Source organism: Lytechinus variegatus, chromosome 19 (genome assembly GCF_018143015.1).
Source record: "Lytechinus variegatus isolate NC3 chromosome 19, Lvar_3.0, whole genome shotgun sequence".
Lineage (NCBI taxonomy): Eukaryota > Metazoa > Echinodermata > Echinoidea > Temnopleuroida > Toxopneustidae > Lytechinus > Lytechinus variegatus.
In genome coordinates, this window is record NC_054758.1 from 21044175 (window position 1) to 21070740 (window position 26566).

The window sequence follows — 26566 nt, forward strand, 5'->3', positions numbered from 1 at the left end:
TTAAAAGCAGACATCGATCTGCACATTGTTTATGCTGTTGATCTTATAGAATTACTCTTTGTTTCTTGGGCTGAAAAGAGAAAGGAGCCTTTGCAAAATATTTAATTTCCGGAAAAAAATCATCCGTGGTAGCTGGGCATGACTGATTTATAAAAAGGAAGATTTATCCTCTAAACTTGGATATACTCTCAGTTTAGAAAGTTAATTCAAATAAATGGTATCTTTGTTGAACGTCCTTGATATCAGTACTGTGAGAAATTTCACAAAACGATTAATTCCCCAGAACGTGTCTCTAAGGTTGAGTAATTGAGCTCCCCTGATCATCACGGTGGCCACCAAACACAACAGCCTTGGTTGCTCTTCTGAATCTCTTGTTCAAAGTGACAAATATCAAGGCGTTCATCCAGCTTTTTGAGATTACCAACAGACTGGTCACGTATCTAGCCATAGGTGTTGCGATAGTGCTCTTCTTGCTGAACTGCGAAGCCGAGACTATACTCCAGGGGAAGATCGCCATAAAGAATGTGATGGTGGCGACCACAAGAACATAAAGGCCTTTGAGGCTTCCTCGAGGGGTCTTGATGTTGGCTTCATTACAGGCAACCTCTTCACTTGGAGTGACCTTTGCAGAACGTTTAGACTGCCCTAAAGCAATCATCATGACCTTGATGTTGGTGACGGTGGCGATGGTGAGAGATACACCACTCAGGAGAAGGCTGGTGACGAGACTGGGTCGGAAGGCAAGCCGCTCGGAAGAAAAATCGGACAGACACAAGTTCTCCCGAGCGACTGTTCTTCCCCGGAGCAAACTCAAAGCTCCGTTAGAGATAGCAAGCCCGATCAAGATGACTATGGTGATCCTTGTGCGTTTTATTGTGACGAAGGAGAAGTAGTGCAGTGGGTAGACAACCGCAACGAACCGATCAATGCAAGCAAATGCAATCAAGAGGGCTGAAAGGTTTACCAAACCGGTGCAGGCAACCCCTCTCACAGCGCACAGCGTCGATGAAAACCACTGTCCATCCCCAATGACAATGGCCATAATGGTCGTTCCGCAACAGAAAACGCCTGTGAAGACATCCGTGATAGCAAGCGCTTTGAATACGAGCTGTTGCATGTCTTCGAAGCAATTCTTGACCTTGGTAAGTATCACTATGATGATGGTGTTACTGATAAGAATCATCACCAAACACACCCCGAGGAGTGAAGCCTGGATGATCCTGAGAACTGTCACCTTAATTCCTTGATCTTGGTGACCCACTGTCATATCTACCGCTGCCGTGATGTTGGAGACCGCCATAGTATGTCCAATATGACATGAAAATACCCAACCGGACTTAATTCAAACTCGACCTTTGGTTGCTTCAAAATAATCTGAATGCATTCCCATGCAGAATCATCTGAAAATGAATGTTAGTCGTGTAAAATTGCCGATAGTGTAAACTTCATTCCCTCATTGTCATGTTAATAATCTCGCTAACATGATGCCCATTGCATGTCAAAGCTGATGGATTATAGCATGAAGGCCAAGGGCAACGAGCCGTGTCATTTTGGAATTGATCTTTTCCCAGGTTTTAAGGATCGGCTGAATGGCTATTGTTATGCTTGTTGGGCAACATACTGCTCATTTAGCTATTACTTTATATTTAACGAATATCGTTTGACTTTACAGAGTATTCGCAACTGCAACAGGGGTGGACTCAAGAACACAATAAATCTATTGAAAATACCCGGTAAACGACAGTGAACAGCTAGGAGGCCTTTCTCGAAAATTTATTTATTTATTTATTTAAAACGGTTTATTTCAACAAGGGTTTCAATAGCGGCTGAAAAGCCGAATTGCATTACCCTTGACAAACATTTACCTAAAAATACAATCAATATCAAAATAAGAAAGACTCGATCTGCACAAATTCTACATCATACGAAATATCAAAACACAAAGAAAGGTTGTTTATCATGTTGGGGGTGCATGTATTAAATAACGACATTTATACCCATCATGATAAACCAAAATTGAAATTGAAAATACATGCGGCCAAATAACAATGAATTCTGTCGAACCAGAAATTAGCATGGAAGAAGTGGGAATAAAGAAAAGACACACAAAAAAAGGAAGAGAGAGAGAGAGGGGGGGGGGAGGAGAGAAGCGTGTATGTGTGTGTGTGAGAGAGAAGGTGTAACAATTAGAATTTCTACTATCATATATCCTGGTAGAAAATCTGTTATCCTGAACAGCAGCAGATCCGTCATATAAGATTATGAGCTGACGAAACATTGCAAGTGTTTCATAAAGCTGTTCCTAGGTTAAGAGCAACTTTAAGAACGACTGGTGAACCTTTCTTGTGCGCTAAATAATCACCAATGAACTTTTAATGGTGAATATCATTTACCATCAGAAAAGATCACCAGTCGTTCTTAAAGTCACTCGGTGCCGAGGGATCTTACTTTTATCCTATTTCGAATACTATCTCTATCTCTAAGCCTCCCTGCTTCAGTTAGCCAAGCTTTCACCTCTGCTCATCCCCGCATCCTTGCCACTAATATCTTACCCTCCTCGCACCTATCTGTCATTCTTGCTACCAATGTTATGACCCACTGCCTCAGATTCATTCTTAACTTTAAGTACGACTGGTGAACCTTTCTTATGCGCTAAATAATCATCAATGAACTTTTAATGGTGAATATCATTTACCATCAGAAAAGATCACCAGTCGTTCTTAAAGTCACTCTTTAACTTACGAACAGCTTTATGAAACGTCCTCCAGGACGAAACTGATCTTTTGATTAACCAATTTCCCAGCACTGACTTCTTGCTTGTTCAATATCATAAAGGGCACTTGTCAATACTTTTTCAATATTCTTGAATCTGTTGTACGCCGTGAGGCGAAAAGGTGAAGAGCCGAAGACAAATTACAAATAAGCACGGGTATGCATTTTCCTAAAAAATGTAAAGACTCCTCGTTGAATATGAAAGATTGCCTTTCAATCTTTGAATCTTTTATTTCAATTTACCTGAGATAGATAATATATTTTTTAATCTGTTCTATGCGATATGCTGCACATTAGTTTTGGTGTACAATACAAGGCTAAGTTTGAAATGCATATTTCTTAATTTTTTTTATACACTATGAGTAAAATATTGACTATTATTGGGTAGAAAGAGCATGCATGTTTGCTGAGTCGTCTTCTTTTTACCCCATATTGGGCATAATGCATGTTTTAAGGGTAAATTTCAACGCAACATTGCGTAAAATTTACGAAATATTTGGTATCTTTTTACCCAACCAACATGCATGTTCCCATTTTACCCAATATTGGGTAAACATTTTTCAAAGTGTAAGGACGAACAATATGCGATAAGTTTAGATATAATTGTCAAAATTTCATTACGATTTCATATCAAATGAAATGAAGGATGTTGATTACATTTCTGATTTCTTTGAGGCTTCCGTTATCCAGTTTCCCACCTGCCAAAACCTCGTTAGTAATGCACGTTATTAAAATTGTTTCTTGTATTGTGGAATAAATGCATTTTCGAAATTATTTATAGCTGTGGAATAAATTCACATTATATTATTGAAGGAAATTGATAGGTTAAAACGGAGACTTTATGGACAGGCAGATGTCGTTGCAATTATAGCCCAAGGCACCTGTTGGCATGGTAACATTGTGATTACTATATGGTGTCACAAATCATATCCAACCTAATAATTCAATAAATGCCCGATCCGAATTAATAGACCTTCTTTTGATGGTGATCGTTATTTGTCCAATTCCACTTAGCCAAATATTTGATCTTGGTTTCTTCAGCAATAGGTTCGTTCATACATGCGAGTATAATAAGGAAAGTTGCAGCAATCTTATTCAAAATTTCACATTTCACCTACATTTTATATTGATAAAATTGCCTGTTCGATGTAATATTCCATTACCAATATAATTGATTATAGATTAAAGCAATTGGTAGTACTTGAAAGTCACTAAAAACAGTGCGTCCCAGAAAAAAAGGAAACCATTTTTCAGAGATGTATATATAGATTTCACAATTATTAAATATATTCTTAGTGTAAACTCGATACTCGTGTCAAGATTAGAATTTTATCTCTGATTCGAAACCAACAGCTTAGCAAATTGTTCACGCATGGAAAATAACAAACAATGAATATTGAGACGTATACACTCTCATATCAGGGATCATTGAGAGGAACGTAATACAAAAGAAATCCTAATGAGCCAATTGTAGAAGAAGCACGGTCGTCACATCGCGAACCAATCTTGTCGAATTTCTCGAATTCGCAATCTGGTTTTGACATCAAGATTTCAAGCACGTCTTGCTCATTAATGCGTGAAATATTCGTCTCATATTAGATATCAAAATAAAGAAGAATAATCGAATCATATGATCATATAAGTGAAATCTTATAATTGATCTGACTTGAAAGAATAAAGACACGGGGTCCCGGTCTCCTTTCTTCTGGGACGCACTGTATAAAGACACATTGTACATTGTAGCCGGCTTCATGCTAAAACTACCCTCACACCTGACCGAATGTAGGTGGACGAAGGGTAACGAATGGGAAAATGAACGAAATGCACTCGAATTCAACGAAAATTTCCATCAAATCATGCGATAAGTCAAATTTTATCAACGAACGGTAAGCGAACAATAAATATGACGTGCAAAGGATGTCAATTTTTCGGTTCACCTCTTTGAGAAAATTAATTGCTGCCGAAAACGAACGAAGAGTTGACATAACCGAATAAGACGAAGGAACAGTGAGCAATGGTTTGATATGGCGTGCGATTAGAAACGAAGACGAGGGAATAGATCAGGCAATATTGTTCGTTGCGTCATCGTGTTGCTTCGTTACGGGTTCTTCGGCAAAAGCGCGAAGAGGGACTATGCGCGATAAAAATACACGAACGTTTTAAACGAACGATTACCGCAGACTAAATAAGAGATGCGAATTCAAACAGACGACCAACGATTTTTCAATTCGTCGGGAGATTTTAAACATGTTCAAAATTTCCGCCCGAATTTGAATAATCGCAGCTGTTAGTTAAGCAGATGTACGAACTGAAACACGAAGGGTAAATGTGATTTAGTATCAGATACCATAGAAAACGATTTAAAAAAAATGCCTTTCGCCAGCCATCGCAAGGCATATTTCAGGCAATTCTGTTAGGTGTGAAGGGGCCATAGACGACGTTGTACCTTAGGAAATCAGTCAGTTCTTGTAAGCGCAGAACACATTATGAATAACATCTCTATGCGCTTCCAAAGGACTTAAATATTATTACCCCGGCTGTAGCTCAAGCAGCCTGTCAAGGAATAATTTCCTGCCAGGTACCCATTCACCTCACCTTGGTTGAGTGAAGCACAATGTGGATTAATTTCTTGCTGAAGGTAACTACGCCATGGTTGGGATTTGAACCCATGATCGTCTGTTTCAGAGTCAGGAGACTAAATCACTGGGCTACAACGCTCCAAGAGAAACATTTAATATTCAATTCAATTTATTTCACATTTGCATAAAAAGACAATACACACAATTACGATGATAAAAGGCATATAATACATGAGATCACACAAAATACAGAGAATACAAATGTGTGGAATTCAACAAAGGCTAAGAGGCCTATCAAAGGCAAATCCCATATCTCTCATTCTTAACATTCTAGCACAATTGTATTACATCATCCGAGAACAGAGGAATAATGGATCGGTATTGTAAAAAAGAATGACTAGTCTAAGCAGAATTTTTCTTTAAAAAAATCGACTAAATATTGGTGAAAAAATAAAAACATTCTTGCTATGTGACTAACAACTATAATCCTTAATTTTTAAAGGATTTCTCTTTTTTTCCAAATGAAAACAACAAATCTTTAAAAATTTGTATAATTATAAAGCTTGTATGATTTTCTGTTTGAAAAGTACAATATATTTTCGTTAAATCACCTCTTTATTGATGAATTATTAAAGAATAATTAAGAAGCAAAATAAAATCGAGTGAGAAAATGCCATAAAAACCGAGGTTTGCCCCCTCTTTTCAAATTGAAGACCCTTTTTTTTGGGCTTGTCAATTTTTCGGGTACGAAATATCCTTAATTTGTTGGGGGTTTTTTGTTGGAGGGGGGGGGGGGGGGGGCTTGTAAAATTTTTCTCTTGAAAATTCCCCCCACCTTTCGTAAAATCCTGGATCTGCCTCTGTATCAAATAAATAACGGTAATGAAAATTACAATTGATTGATTGATAACGAATTTATTCATTTCAAAATTTTAACAAAGTTACAAAGTAAAGCAAAATATAATATAACATTTTGAAATGAAATAGGAACCTTCTGGAAAGCAAAGCTTGTGATCGAAGGTTTCCTTCAATAAATAAGTCATATCAATGCAAAAAACAATATATATCTATATATTATATACAAATCATATCGTTCTTGTTGAAGTTCTAAATATAATTATATAATATACAAGTCATCATATCTTTCTTGTAAAAATTATATGTAAATCCTTGTTAAAGGGGAATCCAACCCAAATAAAAACTTGTTTTTATAAGGAAAAGAAAAATCAGACAAGTTGATAGGTGAAAATTTGAACAATATTGGACAAACAACAAGAAAGTTATGAATTTTTAAAAGTTGTAAATATTGGTAATCACTATACCCATGGAGACTTCAAATTGGCCGCATATGGGATGTCATAGTGATGTAAGGCAAGGACTACTCTTCCATGTACTCCAATACATATTATGGCTAAAATGTCATTTTTCCCAAAAGTTTTATTTCAAATTATATTTTTCTTTCATGAGGACATACTACAATATACTACCTGGGTTATATTTAGATTACTGCCCCAGGGGAATTGGTACTTAGGAGAAAACCACAAATCCCTGATAATAAAGTACATGGCCTATGGGAAAGTTGTCCTTGCCCCTTGTCATAATTTACTTACACAGTTGCCAATTTGAAATCTACATAGTATTAGTGATCTCAATTTTAAAGCAGCTATAACTTTCTCATTGCTTGTCCAATTTCTTTCAAACTTTCACCATTCTGTTTAATTTATTTTTCTCCTTCCCAACATAACATTTTATGGCCAAGGCTGGATTCCCTTTAAATATGTATATTTTTTACATATTCTTTCAAGTAGAAGATAAACAAGGCTGGATTATTTTACAAGATATGAAGAAAAGTGAAAAGGACACACAAGACAAAAACGTAGCGAAAACAGGACGTGACAGAACGGTACAAGAACAAGACATGACAAAAAGCTAAACCAAAACAAGACAGACGAAGTATTACAAGAACAGACAAATAAAAAAAGACAACAACAACAAAGGACAAAAACGAGTAAAAGAAAAACAAAAAACAAATCTGCACAGGTAGAGCGAATGAAAGGAGACAGGAAAAGAAGCGAAATAAAGGCAGGGGATGGGGATGGGGGGGACAGAAGATCCATAAGATATCCTAAGCATGATGAATGATGTGAGTGTTATAGTTATTGGTTAGTTTTTTTTAAGTGCTCTATTGAAGCTATGAATGGTTGGCTTATTTTGTAAGGTTTGCGGAAGTGAATTCCAAAGTTTGATACCAGAAGATATGAACAGTTTGTTTGTTAATAGTGTCCTTGTTCTAGGTAAATGGAAAAGTCCAGCAGATCTTGTAGGGTAGTGATGTACATTGATATTTCGTGTGAACATAGAATAAAATACGTCTGGTAGTTCATCTTAACTAAGGTTGAACATAAAAGATCCAAGATTATAATGGTAAAGATCATGTATGTTAAGAATTCCATGAGTTTTAAAAAGCACATTCGTATGTGCCCGATAATGAGAATGGCAAATAACGCGCAAAGCTTTTTTTCTGAAGTAGTAAAAGTCTATTCAAATGAAAATCAGCACAACTCCCCATTATAACAATAACACATTATATACAACATGAATGTGAACATAATGACGTAGACATGAATATGCAAAAAATAACCAAACATAGCGATAAATTATGCAAACAACAAAGGCATGAATGAAGTGCTAACTTTGTGAAAACAATTGTTTGGTGTCTCCATATTCAATGAGCATCATAATGAGAAGTGAATTGAATAATTATGCTAGCTTAAAAAATCGGTTACATTTTTACAACGTGATGGTCAGAATTTTTTTATCTCTTTAAACATGTGAGATGGACAAATTTCCACCCAGATGAAGTGAAACGATTTAATTAATGTAATAGCAGTTTCTATCATTTATGGCTCTTATTTTGGTTTAATCTTGAGGGTAGAACGAAAAGGGAGAAACATATAATTGTCATGAGAAAAGATACGCTAAGTCTTTAAACATGTTAAATGGAAACATTTCCATCCAGATGCTGTGAAACGATTTGATTAATGAGACCATTTTTTTTATTCATGGCTCTGATATTGATATGAACAACTTGAAGCAAACAATAAAACACTAAAAAATGAATAACTGTCAAGTACCAAAAGATATGATTCCCGTTACTATGGTAATAGTGACATTTTTATCTAAACCTTCTCTAAACTCCCAGAGTCAACACCAAGTACAATGGAGAACGTGCCTTCACCACCATTGCATCACATTTATGGAATTCTCTACCATCTCAACTGCGTGAAGCCACTTCAACAGCTAATTTCAAGACATCAATCAAGACCTATCTTTTTTCATTGTTGCAGCGTAATATAGTTTAATTTATAGTTTTATTCAAATTAATACCATGTAATGACACGTCATCATCATGTGTAAGCAAATATAATGGATCGTAATGTAAATTTAATGTATATTACAATGTCGCACAATAGTTAGTTTAATGTAGAATAATATTTTAATTCAATGAAACCATATTAACAATTCACTTGATTTCTTATGTAATAAATAATTTATTTGTGAAGGACATAGAGATCAAGAATATTGCGCGCTATATAATGTACAATACTATTATTATTATTATTCATTGTATTCCCCATCTCTATTTGTCTTTCACATTTATTTCTTTTTCTCAGTTCTTCTTCTTTCTGCCATTAGTCACGTAAAGAAATGATGCAATTATGTAATCCGGTATATGGTTACGAGCGTGGCATATACCAGCAATTTGTGAACGATAGCTTGTGTAGAAGACCTCATAGGGTAATTTATTGATTGTTACCTTGAAGAAAAGGATTCTACGATATTGTTTCGTTACAACAAATCAATATTCGCTATTTCTGTCGTACCACATCTCGGAATCTAGCGAAAATGTGTATAAGAAAAATCAAGTTATTCCCTGCATTAATGTACATGTATGAACAAGGAGCAAAAAATATTGAAAGTGAAAATCATAATCCCACGTGAAAATAGCATGCTCAGATTGCACGACTTAAAATTATGTCTTGTCTGGGGGAAAGTATTTACTTCAAAATTGTAATATCATTAATGGAACCTCACCATTCGCTCAGAAAACTAACCATATAACAAACAACAAACCGGGGGAGGATCCAGGATTTTCCAAAAGGGAGGGCACATTTTCCCGATGGGAATTTGACAACCCCCCTTCCCCCCCAAGAAAGTTTTAATTTTTCGTATTTATTTATTCATTTTTCACCAGGGTAGCTCATTCAACAAAAGTTGATCTTCCATGAGGCCATGAATAACAGACAATACAACTATTTACAATTAAAAACAATCAGTGATGAAAACCATTAGTTCATATGATAATTGTTAAAATACAGTCGTATAAAGTGACAACAGTGTTATATAAAGACATCAAAAAAGAGATGATAGTTAAAAGCATCAGCCCTGTAAGGTGACCTGGTATTGCATCCCAGTTGATGGGCCGAGGCAAGATTGAGGAAATGTCTTTTAACAGAGAGTTTGAAATCATTTAGGGTTTTAACATCTTTAACTCTTTGGGCGAGGCTATTCCATATAACATAAAGCAGTTTTATGATAATCTGTACGGCATTTACCTATAGCTAAAACATGATCAGCACTTTCTCGAGTACATGTATTTAATTCATGAACTTTAGAAATTTCTTAGAAATCATTTTTAAAACGGTCAGCGGATTAGTCATGAAGACATTCATAAATAAATATACACCTGAAGTGTTCTATTCTTTTCTTAAAAGGCATCCATCTTAAAAGAGTAAACATTTCATTAGAGGGGTGTATGTATTACAGTTTAAAGGAAGTCTTGCTGCCCTCTTTTGTAATTTAGTCAACTTATCAATTTGACCTAAATATCTACCCCCTAAATTTCACAACAGTAATCCATTTGTGTTTGAATAAGACATACATAATAATTTCATTGAAGCTTCATCAACCTATATAGTTGGACTCTTCTGAGCATGACAAGTCCTGCAAATACTTTTCTACATACATACTAAACATGATTGCACCACAACAAACTATCATCAACAATAACACCAATGAATTTAAAACTATTACACTTTTCAGTGTCAATACTTTCACACTTTATAGAAATTGCGCTCTCTTTAAAATACGTTTAGTCTTTTTTTTTTACTTCCAATGATCATATATTTGGTTTTATCAACATTTAAACTTGATCCACTTAGCGACTACATCAAAATCGTTCTGAAGTTTCACTTGTATTTGATATATAGACATATCATTTACGTATAGGGTAGTATTATCAGCGTACACTGTAAAAATGAAGCGTTGATTTAGCACTTACAGTGCTTGTATAGTGACTGCACTGCGAGTCCTGATTTTCTAGTTCAAATCTAAACTAGAAAATCAGCACTCGTATAGTACAGCCACCATACAAGCACTGTAAGTGCTACATTGGCACTTTTTACAGTGTACATTACTATCCGTCCATAAACTATAACTTTTAACATATCAATATAAACATGATAAATATAAAAAAGTAAAGGAACTAATACAGATCACTGTGGAACTCCAAGGGAAATACATTGATCATTTGTTTTAGCATTTTTCAAAGTACAAGTCAACCTGATGTGAGGGGGTGTCTACGATCACGCCTCGGAAGTGTGTTCATTAACAGTTGATTCCCCGTCCAACTGTGCACGATAAATCACCCTTTTGACTGCTCTTCGAAACCGTTTATTGAAGGCAGAAAAGATCACTGCATTCATCCAGCTGTTCGACATCAGCAAAAGACTAGATATAAACCTTGCCATAGGTGTTGCTATGGATGTTTCCTGGCTGAACTGCGATGCAGAGACAATGCTCCATGGAAGGATAGCCAGAAAGAATGTAATAGTGGTTGCTATTAGAACGCGGAGACCCTTGAGACTCCCTCTACGTGGTTGGGTAGGGTCTCTCTGGACAATATCACTCTCGTTGGTGATATCGCTAGGAGCCACGTTTGCTGAACGTTTTGACTGACCGGAAGCGACCAGCAGAACCTTGATGTTTGAGATAGACGTCAAGAGCAGAGTGATGGAGAAGATTAGAAGACTCGTCACGAGGCTGGGTCGGAAGGCGAGTCGCTCGGACGAGAAATCAGAAAGGCACAGGTTGCTCTTGGCGACAGTTCTGCCCCGAAGCAAACTCAAGGCACCATTAGAGGCGGCCATTGTGCAGACGACTAGAAGGATGATCCTGGCGCGCTTCATCGAGACGAAACTGAAGTAACGGAGAGGAAAGATGACGGCGACAAAACGATCAAAGCAAGCACAGGAAATGAGTAGAGCCGAGAGGTTGGTTAGTCCTGTACAGGCGGCTCCTCGAATCGCGCACATGGCTGATGAGAACGGTTGACCTGGGCCTAAGATGATTGACAGCATCGAAAGACCGCAACAGAAAATACCCGTGAGTAAGTCCGTGACTGCTAGAGCCTGGAATACAAACTGTTGCATTTCTTCAAAACAATTCTTGACTTTGTATAGAATTATGAGGATGAAGGTGTTACTAATTACTGTCATCAATGAACAAATCGCCAAAAGGGTAGCTTGTGTAATACTGAGAGCCGAAAAAATTATCCCACCCCCTTCTGCTCCACCTCCTCCTTCCGAGATAGTCACGTTGGTGTAGCTTACAGTAGTAGCCATATAGACACTCGCTAACAACCAATTCCTGAAGAGTTACATTCTTGGTCCTCAGGAATCTAGTCGACAGGTTGTTGAGTGTTGTCCTAGGATGGTTTCCTTTTTGGTTTTCAGGTATTTTTGTTGGCAATTTGGTGGATGTTGTTTCAGCAGAATTTCTCTCCTGGTTTGCACGTGTTTCTTTGTTGGCCGGTTGTTCAACGTTGTTCCAGAAAGGTTGCCTTTCTGTTCTTTAAGTATTTAATATACAGGTTGTTGATTGTTGTTCCAGAAAAGTTTCCTCCCTGGAAATCAGATATTAAGTCAACAGGTTGGCGAGTGTTGTACCACAGGACATTTCTAATTGGTTTTCCAAGAAGTGTGGTCCAGTGCTTAGAGCATTTTAGAGCATTGGACTCATAATCGGAAGGTTGTGAGTTCGAATCCCAACTCTGCCATTGTCTCCACGTTGATAAAAAGACCCGAGAGCAATATCTGTCGTCTCTAAGGACAGTCACTCTGACTGATTAACCTAGACGTAAAATGTAGGTAAGTGGTTATATAGCGGCTTGGCGTTTACCAGCAAAACGTTGTCCTGTCGAGTTCCTGCAGAAGTTACCATGAACAGAAACAGAAACAGGTATTAAGTCGCCATGTTGTTTGGTGATGTTCTAGAAGAGTTTCTTTTCTGGTTTTCGGGTATTCTTTTTGGTAGATTGGAGCGTATTTTCTATTAAAAGGGATTAAATCTACCTCTAAACGCTTCAAACGTTTAAAACCCAATTTATCAATCTGTCATTCACTTGTGTAGTTCGCAAAATAATATCTCAGACACTCAAGAATGTTAGAGGATCGTTATTCTGATATCCAAAAGACTCAAATAATCAATGACCAAAGAGCTTCCAAAGTGCAGTCAAGGTACAATGACGAGCTGTAGTGAAGACTGAAGTGAAAGCAATGACTCACGTTGAAAAGAGTACACCAAGTTCATTCCATTTCTAATATTTCTGAGCTAAACCTGGAAAACAAAGTTTGTAACTACTTTCTATTTCTTCGAAGAAGAGAGGTGATACACGAATCACTTTTCAGAACTTTCCTCATTTATAATCAACCGTTCAATGAAATTCCTACCTCCAATTGAAAAGGATGAGAAAGATGAAATTTTACAGTAAGCCCCTTTTCGTGACTCCATCGGCTTATGATGTAATCAGATGAAGATATGAACTCATTAATGGCAGTGGTAATAAAAAGCAAACGAGCGAGTGCGATGAATCCACATCTACGGTACTATTCTTTAAATCACGCACGTGATAATTCAGTTGTTCACTTTCATCAGCGGACACAAGATCAATCGTTCTCTGCACGTAAACTAGTGGTATCAACGGACTTGCTTTTGTTGATGTTGTTCACGTCATCCCGCCCTCTGACAAACAGAATGTCCCTAGGGAAAACGCTTCAAAACATTTCTGCAATAGATTTCCTGCAAAGTAGTAATAATTCAAATAATAGTAGCGTTTACAACGTCTATCGCAATGATGATGCGATCATAACAAATTTCATACCAAAGGTGCTCTCCCCGACCCCACCCCCACAAAAGGAAATAAGATAAAAATGATTTAAATGTTAATGATAATAATGATGATGACGATAATTATGATGATGATGATAATGATGATGGTGATAATAATGACTCGGGCATTCAATAAATTGAATTGAATTGAATGATGATGATGATGGTGATGATGATGATGATGACGATAGTGATGATGGAGATGGTGATGATGATAATAATGATGGCGATAATGATGGAAATGATGATGATGATGATGATGGAAATGATAATGGTGATGATGATGATGGTGATAATAATGACTCGGGCATTCAATAAATTGAATTGAAATGAATGATGATGGTGATGATGATGATGACGATGATGATGATGATGGTCATGATGATGGAAATGATGATGATGATCTTTGGGGTGCTTCAGCCCCCAATTCCTAGGGCCATGCCCACCCCCAAAGATCATATAGGAGCAAAATTAATGTTGCCATAAGAAAAGTCGGTTTCCCCCGGACTGGAACGTTTGTTGGGCTGTGACTTGCAAGTTTGTGTGGTATGTGACTGGACCGTGCCTCTGCAGTAGGCACGTACAATTTAAAATGGATCGACTGTCAATGGAATATTCTTTATTGAAACGCAAGTCTACGAAGTACAGTCAGTGGTTTATTGCCATTTCGTCCACTGCCATTTTGTCCAATACCCACATGGTCTAATATCATTTCGTCTACCATCAGTTGGTCCACTATCCACATGGTCCAATTACCATTTCATCCAATCACCATTTCGTCTAATAGCCATTTCGTCTAATAGCCATTTCGTCTATTATCATTCGGTCTAATAGCCATTTGGTCTAATGGTATTTTTTTGCCAATTGGTCCAATAGCCACTTTGTCCACTATCATTACGTCTATTCCCATTTGGTCTAATAGCCAAATGGTCTAAAGGCAAATGGTCTAATAACCACTTGGTCTACTTTCATTTCGTCCATGTTCCATTTGGTCTAACTGCATTTGGTCTACTATCACTTGGTCTAAACTCATTTCGGCTAACAATCATTTGGTCTAATTGCCATTTGGTCTAATAGCCAATATGTCCAATTGCCATTTTGGCTAATCACCATTTCGTCTAATATTCATTTCGTCTAATACGCATACTGGTCTACTATGCTGCACTAGCGCCCTATACGACCCGAGTCGACTCTATTCGCGATTGTGGGCCTAATTAATTACCAATTCTCTTCAACTTCTTGATTTATTTTATCACTGTTGACTAGTGTTGTTCGTCATTGATTACTTTGCATTATGGAAGTGTTTTCCACCCAAAGGGGGAAGCAATGTGTGTCTTATCGAGGTTATACATACACGATACGGGCGAGGAAAAACGTCATTTTCATGTCAGAATATCACAAATTTCGACCAGCGCTCGCATTGTTTATTTAGATGTGTACTATAGTTATGTACAAATTTACAAAAAGTGATTAAAGTGCCCCGTTTTGAGGTCTGAATATAGGAAAATTTCAGCTCGCACTGTGATGTTGCATTTACAAAAGTAAAATATGTATCTTCAAGAATTCCTAAACGCAGTCCTTAAAACGCCCCTGTTTCATGTCAGTATATGGAAAATTCTCAGCTCGCGCTGCGCGCTTGCAATCCTCGCATTAGTTATTAATCTAGAGAAATGTTCAGGATTTCAAACAGTGTCAAGACCTACGATTTTATGTGTAAAATAATAGTGGGCCTACATGAAATAAAATGTTTATAAAAAAAAAAGATCAGCTCGCGCAAGCAAAAAAAAAAAAAAAAAAAACACGGAAAAAACCCTCTTCGATCCGCAGACAGGGGAATATATAAATGAATGAACATTTTTCGAGCAACAGCCCCCCCTGCCCCCATTAGCAAAAGCTAGATCCGCAAAAGGGATGTGTTATAATTATACCCGGCAGGCCTATATACTCGCGACCAAAAATCTACTCTAGTGATTTCAATACCCCCCTTCCTGTAAACTCCTGGATCCGCGCCTACGTAGTAGTAATTATTTTAATTATGTATATTATTTCTATTATGATTATCCTTATTATTATCATTTTTGTTAATATTAGTAATATCATCATCATAACTGTTATTATAAGTAGTACTTGTGAATTTTATTATTATTATTAATATTATTATTTATTAATTAGTATCATTATGATGATTATCATTCTTATTATTATATCCATTAATTGCTACAGCATGAGTATATCACAAACATTATACTCATCGTTATTGTCAATACTACTAGGCCTACATTTATTTTAGGCGCAGGCGGGCTTCTAGCGACGGGAAACGAACAAAAAGGAGAGGATAGTACAGGGAAAGAAGATAGGACAGATCGGGAAGAGCTCTTTTTTTGGGGGTGGGGGGTATATTGATCAATAATATTTCTTTAAAAGGCTATATTGTCTTTCATCTGTTTATCGTATTTTGATATCGGAATACAATATTCTCCTTTCTTTTTTTTTTAATAAAAATTGAGCGACAAATTAAAATAAAAGGACCCTTTTCCATTTTCCCCATCTTAGTTCCCCCTTTTATATGGGTGTGTGTGCGTGTGTGTGTGTGCGTTTTAGGGGGGGGGATGGGGGTGCCTGAATTGCTGTACCCACTGAATCGACCCTTGCGATAGTAGTTATCATCATAGTTTTTAGGTTTTTTTAAAACTAATATCATCAATAATTTAAAGGTATTAAAGTCATTTCGCTCCCCTCCTCGGATAACGCAAATTATTTGTATTAGACGAAATGGCTATTGGACCGAATGGCTATTAGACTAAATGGCTATTGGACGATTTGGGAATTGGACGAAATGGTTAGTAGACGATTTGGTTGGTAGACGAACTGATTATTGGACCTAATGGTTGATGGACGAAATGACTATTAGACGAAATGGCAATTGGACGAGTTGATAAGTAGACGATGTGGATATTGGACCAACTGAAATTAGCCGACATGGCTATTGGACCAAATGAAGGGTGGACGAACTGGTTAATGGACGATTTGGCATTGGACCAAATGGATTTAGACGAAATGGTTGGTAGACGAAATGGTTGTAGACGAATTGGCTATAGACTAACTGGCTATTAGACTAAATGGCTATTAGACGAAATGGTGATTGGACGAAATGGGTGGTAGACGAAATGTTGATGGACGAAATGGCATTAGACGAAATGAATGTAGACCATGTGGTGAGTGGACGGGATGGCAGTAGACGAATTGGCAATTTACCCAGTCTGTTCCATCTAATTATAGCTATGTTAAATCTAAAATAATCAAGCCTAACTAGCAAGCATGGCAAGTGCAAGGGTTGATCAATTCATGGCAACATACTTCAAGATTGGTTTAAGGACAGCTACAGCACGTAGTCTACAGTGCGTCTAAAAAAAATATACACATTTGAAATGGCTGCCAAACAAAAGAAAAACACCACTTTGTGGAAAAGTTTTTAATATGTGAAAAGCCAATGAAGTGAACTTTCATGACACCAAAAATTGGAAAAAAATTAATGCTTGAGTGAACACTGCTCAATTGATTAAAGGGCATGAAAATTAGGCAAAGAGGAATTAGCCTTCCAATCTCTTTCATTTTTTTTTTAAGGCGGGTCCTTTGAAAGCTTCAAATTTGAGGGCTTTAGGATGAATTAATGATCAATCAGTTTATTGTTTGGGAAAATTTCATGAATAAATTGATTTGAAATCTATTGCATGAGTGAAAATAACTTGCAATTTTTAGTGCAGCATTTTAACTTTTTCGTGTGGATCTCCGCAGTTTGTTCATGAGAGTCAGGAGAATAGGGGGTGAGATAGTACTTATACCATGGTCACATTTGTTCTACGGCGGCCGTACGGCGAGTCGAAAACAGCCGTTTTATCAATTTTGATTCAAACCACCTATATGTAGTTGGACAAAAAATGTTAAAACGGCTGTTTTCGACTCGCCGTACGGCCGCCGTAGAACAAATGTGACCATGGCATTAAGTGGGTAAAGAAGGGCGATGGGATAAAGATCAACAGATCATTTAGCCCCTACCCCTATACCTCCCTCTCCCCTCCCCTTCCCTCCTATTGAGATCGAAACAGATAGCTATTACATTTTTTATTTGGCAGCCATTTCAAAAGTGTACAGTTTTTGAGACGCATTGTATAACAAAAGTAGTATACTGTTTATTATCCTCGCAAAAAGGAAAAACAAAATAGAAAGGGTCATTTTAGACATTTTATGTATTGGAGTAAATGAAAGAGTAGTTCCTGGACCCGTTGCATAAAAGTTAATGTTGTAGTAACTTTGCATCCAATGTTAACAATGTGGAAGAGCCGTGGTGTAGTGGTTCTGACTCTCGCTTTGTAAACAGAGGGTCGTGTGTTCGAATCCCACCGCGGAGGCCTAGCATCCTTTGGCAAGGCGTTAATCCACACTTTGCCACTCTCGACCCAGGTGCTAAATGGGGACCCGGTAGGATGCGAAAGATATTGTATATTTGATTTTGCCAGCGCCATAATGAGGCTGCGATGAATGCAAGGAATGCTCCCCAGGGAGTGGAAATTGTGCACTTTTTCGTGCGGGATTGAAATGAATCAAATGACCGGGTAATAATATACTGTAACGCGCTTTGGGCCACTCTGGGAAAAACGCTTTATAAAAATTGGCTATTATTATTATTATTATTAACTACCATGGTAACATGAATCAAATTCAATGACTCATTAAAAACTTACCATTGGATGGCAAAGTTTCCATAATGGAAACTTTTGTGCAACATTGACCTTGTCTTACATCACGATCACAAATATCAATTTTTTACAACTGTACTAAATCACAACTTTTTTATTGTTTGCCCGAAATTGTTCAAGCTTTCACTTTTAATAATCTGATTTTTCTCTTCCCTCTAAAAACAACTTTTAACTTGGGTTGGATTCCCCTTTGCTCTTCTCCGGCAACAGTTTCTCCACTATGGAATCCCCCCCCTCATTCACCATGCTCACTTCACTACATCCTAAAATATATTAGAGAACGTAACGGTATGTAAACGGAACACAGATATTTACCTGGATAGAATGTCCTTTGTGGGATTTAATCTTTATCGTCCTTAATCGTATTTTACCGCCCTCAATCGGCATCATCATTGACATGAGAACAGTTGAATTACATGCCCTTTTAATATCTCCATGTAATTAAGCGCGGGAATATCGTGGTATAATAAAACACAACAAAAAGTGTTTTTTTTCCTGTTTTTAAATAACTACATTGAATTTTAGTTCAGGGGGTGGACCGGCACTGGTCGGAATAGAGAAATCACTTTTAGAAACCTCATGTATCTTTATACATGCCATGTCTTTTAAAGAAAATGTGAATAAATAAATAAATGAATAAATAAATAATTCACTTTACTCTAGACCCCTATAAACACGTTTCACATTATTAAACAGTAATGAATGCATATTATCTTTCTTCTGAAATTAAAGCATATTTCGGTTATGATACAGCAGTTAAAGTGGCCAATAATCAATGGTCAATCCGACTGTATTATCTTATTCATATCAAAAGTTAAAAAAATAAAGGATGTTTTAAAATCTCGTGGAATGTTAGTGATGGCACGATATAGTGTGTACATGTCAAAGTTAGATGAACTTAAAGGGGAAGTTCACCCTGAAAAAAGTTTATTGTAAAAATGGCAGAAAAAAATAATAAAAAATATTGCCGAAGGTTTGAGAAAAATTCATCAAATAATTAAAAAGTTATTAGAATTTCAATTATTCGATTTGTGACGTCATATGCGAGCAGCATTCCTACATAGCGAATGGTAAAAATCAATGAAATGTCATTTTCTCAGAAAATTGAAAATGGTTGTCACTGTAGCTTTTGTATATCAATAGACAAATCATTTCACACCCGATCATGAATAGAAAACAAAATCAAGTTATCAGGAACTACACAAAATTTCGAATTCATGCATTTTATATGACATAACACATGGGGCAGCTGCTCGTTTATGAAGTCACAAATCCAAAACTTTGAACTCTAATAACTTCCTTACTCTTTAACGGATTTTCCTCAAACCTTCACCAATATTTTTTTTACTATTTTTTCTGCTATTTTACAACAGAGTTTTCTTCAGGGTGAACTTCCCCTTTAATCTCGTATCCTATCTCCTTTCTTTCCTTTCTGCTATCACTTCCTCATTTCACGGCCTTCTCTCTTTCACATCTATTCCAATCACAGTTTTCACTCCGACTAGGCCTACTTGGCTCCAACTTATATTCGTCTATTTTCTTTCTTTTCACTACCTTACTCCCACATTCCTCTTTTTCTCCCTCGACTCTACATTTTTAAAGACCAAATATTTTTTTATATCATTTTAATGGTAGATTTTATTTACCACAAGAAAGGATCACTAGCTTTTCTGAAATTTCGTGTTTCACTACCATCTTTAATGCACCAGAGAGATAACCCCAAGGCGTATACGGTAGCCAAAATGCGCATGTTTTCTTCTTCAAGTGCAAACCGTTTGCGAATTCTATCCATTGTATAAGAGACAAGTTAAAGAAACAGTTTGAATCCACCTTCGAAGGAAAGGAAGTAATATGAGAGACGTGGTAATTTGCACTGCCTCGAGTTTGCTGGTGTGTGTTCTCGCCATCGTTACGATTATATCGTTCAAACCACTACTTATTGCTTTCTGAAGGCAAGAAAAAAGTTTAAAGGAAACCAACACCCAAGAAAAAAAGCAATCTTACTGGAAAGAATGAAATGAGAGGAACAACTTAAAATGTTTCCCCTTTATTTTACGTATTTCACATTATCTCCTCCTGGCCTTGACATGTGGTGTGAATTATATTTTCCAATGACATAATGTTGTGCTCAGAAGGAGGCAATTAAGATGCAATTTGAAGATAATGAAGAAAATCTTTAAAAATTGTGTACAAAAACAAATGGAGAATTGTTCACAGAATCAGCCATTTTGAAACACGTTTGCCAATTTGAGGATCCCCATAGAACGTACAACAAGACTTTTTAAACCTCTTGTTGTTCTTCTCATTTCACTATTTCCCCTAAGCAAAATAAAAAAATTGTAATGTAAAAATGTCATTAAAACAGAGGTGAAGACCCTTTTCTTTCTTGTCATTTTTGTTTGGGGGGGGGGGCTTGTCAAAATTTTCCTCGGAAAAATTTGCCCCCCTCTTGGAAATCCTGGATCCGCCCCTGCTCTTTCCAATAAGATTGCTTCTCTTATTGGGATTTGGTTTCCTGTTACAAGCAAAAGGTTATGCATACGTAATAAAGCAATTGCTGAAATTTTAAGGCATGATCTGTTGCTTGACTAGCAATTGCTTATGCTTGAAGCAATTGCTACTTTTTATGCATCTGACCCAGGTAAGCTTCGTGATAGACAGCCGGCAGCCGTCTGTTTCGATGAGTTTTTAAACATTTTTTTTTTACATTTTTCTTCGTACACAGACGGCTCGCGATCGTCCAGCCGCCATTAGGGAGTTAACTATGCAAACCCCCCGTCGGGGCTCATCGATTAGAGTATTTATTTCATAAAAATATATAAAAGAAATGGACCAAAATAAAGATTATTATTCCGTTTTGGCCTGAAATACACCAAAACGGGGAAAATAAACTTAAAAGGAAAAAAGTGACTTACTTCGGCTGTCGCGCAACTCCCACTTCCCTGGTTTATCTGAACTTGATATACATAAACATAAGAACATTGAGACCCTTTACAGATCGAGATTAAACTGTCGAAATCTAGTAACCCTGGTTGATATATGTATCGGGTTCATGTCTAACTGCATACAATCCTTAACATATCCCTTTTCGATCATGCCAGAATGTATATCTTTTCTGCTCGCGCGATTATAATTACACAGGCATCTGGTTCTGGATCACAAATATTGCCCAAAATGTTCCATTTTCAGGACAGAACACAAAAAGTTTTCAACGAAAAAAAATCAATTATCCAATTTATGCTTTTAAAGAATAGAGCGAAGAACTGACTGTTAGGACTGCCCGTTCAAAGAAACGAACAAAAATCAACTTACTTTAAGCGGCCGATCGGAGAAAATATAGATGAAATTTATTTTGCCCCCCCCCCCCAGCGAAACCTGGATCCACCCCTGAATTTAATTGCAGCAGTGCCCTCTGTAAGAAAAGCAAAAGACAATTATATAATAATCATGATAATATCTCATGAATTTTAATTCCCTATGTAGGCCTAGTTATAAAAAAAGGAAGGTATTAAATAATCTTTGGACTAATGTGTAAAATCGCGTGCAAGGTTTCAACGCGTCGGTTTCCGAAAAAAGGCAATGTTCATTTTTCCACTCTTGCCTCCTCCGAATTATCATTTTTCGATCGAACTTTTCGCACGCTCCAGACTATAAGCCACACCCACCCAATCAGAAATGCAAGGAGACGATTGGGTTTGAGCATTTACGTAATCACTACGTCTGCTTGATGTAGGTCTATCTCAAAACAGCAAATATTATTCAACGATAATATTATCATAACCCTATTTTTAAAATTCATTATTCATTTGGCGTTTATCTATATTTTGTGATACTAAGCTAATTTAAATTTATTTTTCACGAGGCGTGTATCTTATCTTTTTTAAAACAAACAATACCGTCGGAAAATATTGAGAGTCAACACATGTCACAGAAATGATATTCTTCTCGATATACGGAAAATTCTAGTCTAATAGACGAGCCAATTTGTTATGTTCATGATAGTATGTGGAATTCGTTTAGTTCAGGGTTTAGTGGAAAAGCCGTAGTGTACATATTAAAGTGGCTTTGACTCTTGCATTTTTATTAATAGAGCATCGTGTTTTAGGATCCCAATGTGCCCTATGGAAAAGAGACATTCCACAACTTTCCACTCTCCACCCAGGTGACAAATGGCTACCCGATTTAAGCTGTACTGTGAAAGTTATCGTAACTTGTTCAGCACTGTGCATGTGCGCCTCCATGACATTACGTGTAATGGCAAACAAAAATGATAGTCCACAGCATGCAGCGAATATTTTTTTAGTATTATCGCTGAGCCAATATTCTATGATCGTCTCATGCGTGAAGTGACAACAATAACTTATCAACTCATTTAAATGTCACGAACCAATCTAATCGAAATTATGTACTCATGATTTGAGTGACGAATTAACGCTGCTAAAACGTAATAATTCAGTTGGATAATAATACAAAAGCATTGATATCGATATTGTAAAGATATTCACATATTCCTTTGAAAGACCTAACATGCCTAATATGTATATATTATGAGGCAAGGTTGAATAGAAATTAGAAATGACCAAACAACACAATTTACTTGAATTTGTCCATATTCAATTCTCAGTAACCAGTATGAATGAAATAGGAAATGCATGAATGAAGGTAAAATTTGGTGACAAAAACAGAAAACTAACACCAAATTGTTTAAAGGTGTTATGGAATTAACTTATTCACAGTAATACTGTAATGATTTACAAAGTGAAATATATCATACTTCAAAATAATGATAATAATAATGATAATAATAATAATGTGACTTATAAAGCGCCAAATCCACTCTGTAGAGTGCTCAAGGCACATAAAGAGTTAAGAGTTGAATAAAAAATTTTTTTTAGAAAGTTTCGGAAGAGGTACATTTTTATGTCTTCAGAAAGGCTATTCCACAAAGTGGGGTATGCAAAAGCAAATTATCCCCTCCCCCAAGTTTTTGAAACTTTTGGAATAGTACTCCCTAGTAGCCAGGATAGCGAATGCATTTTTTTAGAAGAGGACCAGTGGACAAGTAAAGAGAACAAAAAAGAACATAAGGTCATCTCTCCAAAATGTTCCAAACTCCCGTAGAGGTCGATGTCAGATTTGAAATAAATACCTGTTTGCTGTTGTGCATTTCTTGTGTTAATGCATGATTACATATGTTGTATATATATCATGCAAATATAAAAACAAAATATTTCATATATGTTTTTTTTATTGCCAATGCAGAACTGACTTTTTTATACAGACATTATGAATCTTGATTATTGAATGAAACATTAATATCTATGAGAAAATGATAAATTTACATGCACGAGTAAGAGTCGATGGAAGTGTGTGCGCTTTAGAATCTTAGTTTAAATAATAATGTCGCTATGTTGAAAGAGATTAGCGGATGAGGGAGTGTGTGTGTGAATGTTTGTGCATGGGTATTTGTACAGTGTGTGTGAGGGTGTGTGTGTGTGTGGGGGGGGGGTAGTCATTGGCGTACCTAAGGGAGAGCCACAACTCGTGCAGGGAACTTATCTCTCCCCCCCCCACCGGGAGACATTGCAGAACTAAAAAATATCATGCGCAACTTGATTTTCACCAATCAACAGGGCGCTATTGGGACTTGCGATTGATTTTTTGACTTGCGTTTAAACGCAACTCTTTCTGCTACTAACCCGAGATCTAGGGGACGCCCCCCCTTGAGAAGCAACATTAAAGAAATGTAATGAAAATAGACGTGTGCCCCCTCTTTAGAACCTGAAGACGTTTTTTGTTTTTGTGGCGTTTTTTTGCTTGTCAATTTTTTTTCTGGTAAGAAAACCTTGATTTTTGATTGAAGACATTTTTTTTTGCTTGTCAAATTTTTTTCGCGGACAAAATATCCTACGAAAATCCTAGGTACGCCAGTGGGGGTAGGCAAGAAAGTTTTAAGGTAGTTTTGAGGGCTGTTCGTGTTTGACGGATCGGGGTGCAAATTAGTGTGTCACTCGCTCACTCTGGACCACCTCCACCCCATTGCTCTCTCTCTGCGATTTGTTTGTGTGAAAGATAGGTCAGAATAAGTGTTTGGGTGCTGGGTTTAGAGAGATGAGTATTGTGTACACATGTTAATGCACTATATTTTGCGAGGGTAAGGACGGTTTTGGGAAGGTTTGAACTGTGTGTGTGTGTGTGTGTGTGGGTGGGTGTGTTTTCGGAAGTTTAAACAGATATGATGTTTGAAGGTATAGAAGAATATACAACTTCTGATTCTTTTACATTATGGAGGAATGCGTAAACTGTTTTTTTTATTATGTTTGATCATTATAGGGGAAGGAAAAAAAACCTGTAGTAAAAGGTACAGGGCTTTGTTTTCAGAGTTGAAAAACACTGTCTGGTTTGTGTTTTCAAAAAGAAGGAAACAAAACCTTCAAAACAAACAGATAAATGAAGAAGAATTCACCAAAGAAAGTGAGATGGAATTTTTAAAACTTTTGATGGTAAAGACAAGACCATTAAATAAGAACATTAACCCATTTTTTTTCCTCTTTCCCCTGTGGTCACGAATTCCTCCTGAAGAAACAGAGATGAGACAGATAATTATCAATGAGTTTAGTAAGTGCAGTTGCTGTTTTCATGTTTGTCCTTCACTATTTTGATTTTTTAAAAATCATTTAATCGCTTTTGACTTGTTCCCTCAACTTTAGGTAAAGATTTACTTTGTTTGTATATATTTCTCATTTTGTGAGAAAAAGTCAGACTACGGCATGGGGGGGGGGGGGGTCGGTCAAGGTGTGAATAAAAAAATACCAAAACTCGAAAATGGATTGGGATTGTGATTGGAATCCTTTAATTATTGTCTAACTTGGAGGTTTCAAGTGCACCTATATGATACAAATTTCAGTTGCCTCCGAACAAGTGTGAAGATAGGGATGAATAATAATGGCATTCCGATCACATTTCGGTAGTAATAGTTGGGTCTTGGGGCCACATTTTTTTTCTGTGTAATAATAATAATCCGCTTTTATAGCGCTTAATACATCGGAACGACGTGTCTAAGCGCTTTAGGGCACATGAGAGTAATTCAACCGCGCGCAAACCATGCCGGACAGGCGTAAGTAAAGATCACATGACTTTATTGATTAAAATAATTCATTAAAAATAGATTAAATGTTTGTATATCAAAAGAAAAACGATAGAGAAAATGCTAAGTTCATACTCTTTCATAGTTAAGGCGTTTGGGGAGGCTAGACTGCATTTTTGTATTTCTGGTTGTTCTGGTTTTTCTGGCAACGAACTGGCCGAAATTATGGTTAGTATTATTTCAGGCCATTTAACTTTTGATTGAGCTGGTCAAGTACCTGATTAATATATCAAGTCTTAATGTACTGTTAATTGTGACTAATGTCAGTGAATTAAAGCAAAATCTATCGAGGGATTGATTTTTAATGATTTTTTGATGAGCTGTGATATAACACGTGAGTGAATGGGGGTCTGTAATACTCATGTGTGCCCTATAACGCGACTACACTAACTTCTACACTGTCGTTGCTATGGCTGGGCGTCGTCTGCTAGATATCGGTGGTGAGAATGCTTCAAACAGTTTCATGCAAAGTGATAGGTAATGTTTAACAACATTTGATAAGTATGTGACTCGGTATTTAGTGCATTTATCGACTACGATGCTGAAATGACGCTTTCAAATGTATATTCAATGCTTATTATCATTTATCATGCAGAAATGCGAGTTTCTACTGCCAATAGGAGATCAGATCTGGTTTGTTTGAGAGTGTAAAATGAAACAAGTAGGAACTTCAAAATGATAAATAAGTTCTAATTATCATCAGGATTCCTATTTTCAATCTTTAGAGCACGCAGAGAAAGAAAGATGAACAAAACATTAAAATACATAAACTTGTCTCAGTCAGATGTAAAGCAGATTGCGCACTTGAATACTATTCACTTCGTTGAAAGCTACAGGAGGGGGGGGGGTGCTGAGTCGGGGTACATACCCCCACCCTCCTGGCTTGTAAGCAGGGCGGGGTTGATGCCTTTAACACCCCCCTTTTTCCTCCAAATTAACGGTTATAATAGCGAAGAGAGGCGAAATGGGCAAAAGAAATGCTTACACTCTTTGTTTGTTATCAATTTTCTTTTATTTACTTTGTTTATTCTTATGCGAATACATAGGTAATAAATCATCTCGAAAGAAATTAAACATGTAAA

The 26566-nt window shown here is 36.7% G+C and overlaps 2 protein-coding genes across 2 annotated transcripts; both read right to left on the reverse strand.

Moving 5' to 3' along the window:
• Nucleotides 1-292: 292 nt before the first annotated feature.
• On the reverse strand, nucleotides 293-1300 carry LOC121405764 (neuropeptide FF receptor 2-like). The gene has a single exon (XM_041596717.1). The coding sequence runs from the start codon at nucleotides 1298-1300 to the stop codon at nucleotides 293-295; it is 1008 nt and encodes a 335-aa protein (XP_041452651.1).
• Nucleotides 1301-10996: 9696 nt separating this feature from the next.
• On the reverse strand, nucleotides 10997-12034 carry LOC121405765 (5-hydroxytryptamine receptor 2A-like). The gene has a single exon (XM_041596718.1). The coding sequence runs from the start codon at nucleotides 12032-12034 to the stop codon at nucleotides 10997-10999; it is 1038 nt and encodes a 345-aa protein (XP_041452652.1).
• Between the last annotated feature and the right edge of the window lie 14532 nt (nucleotides 12035-26566).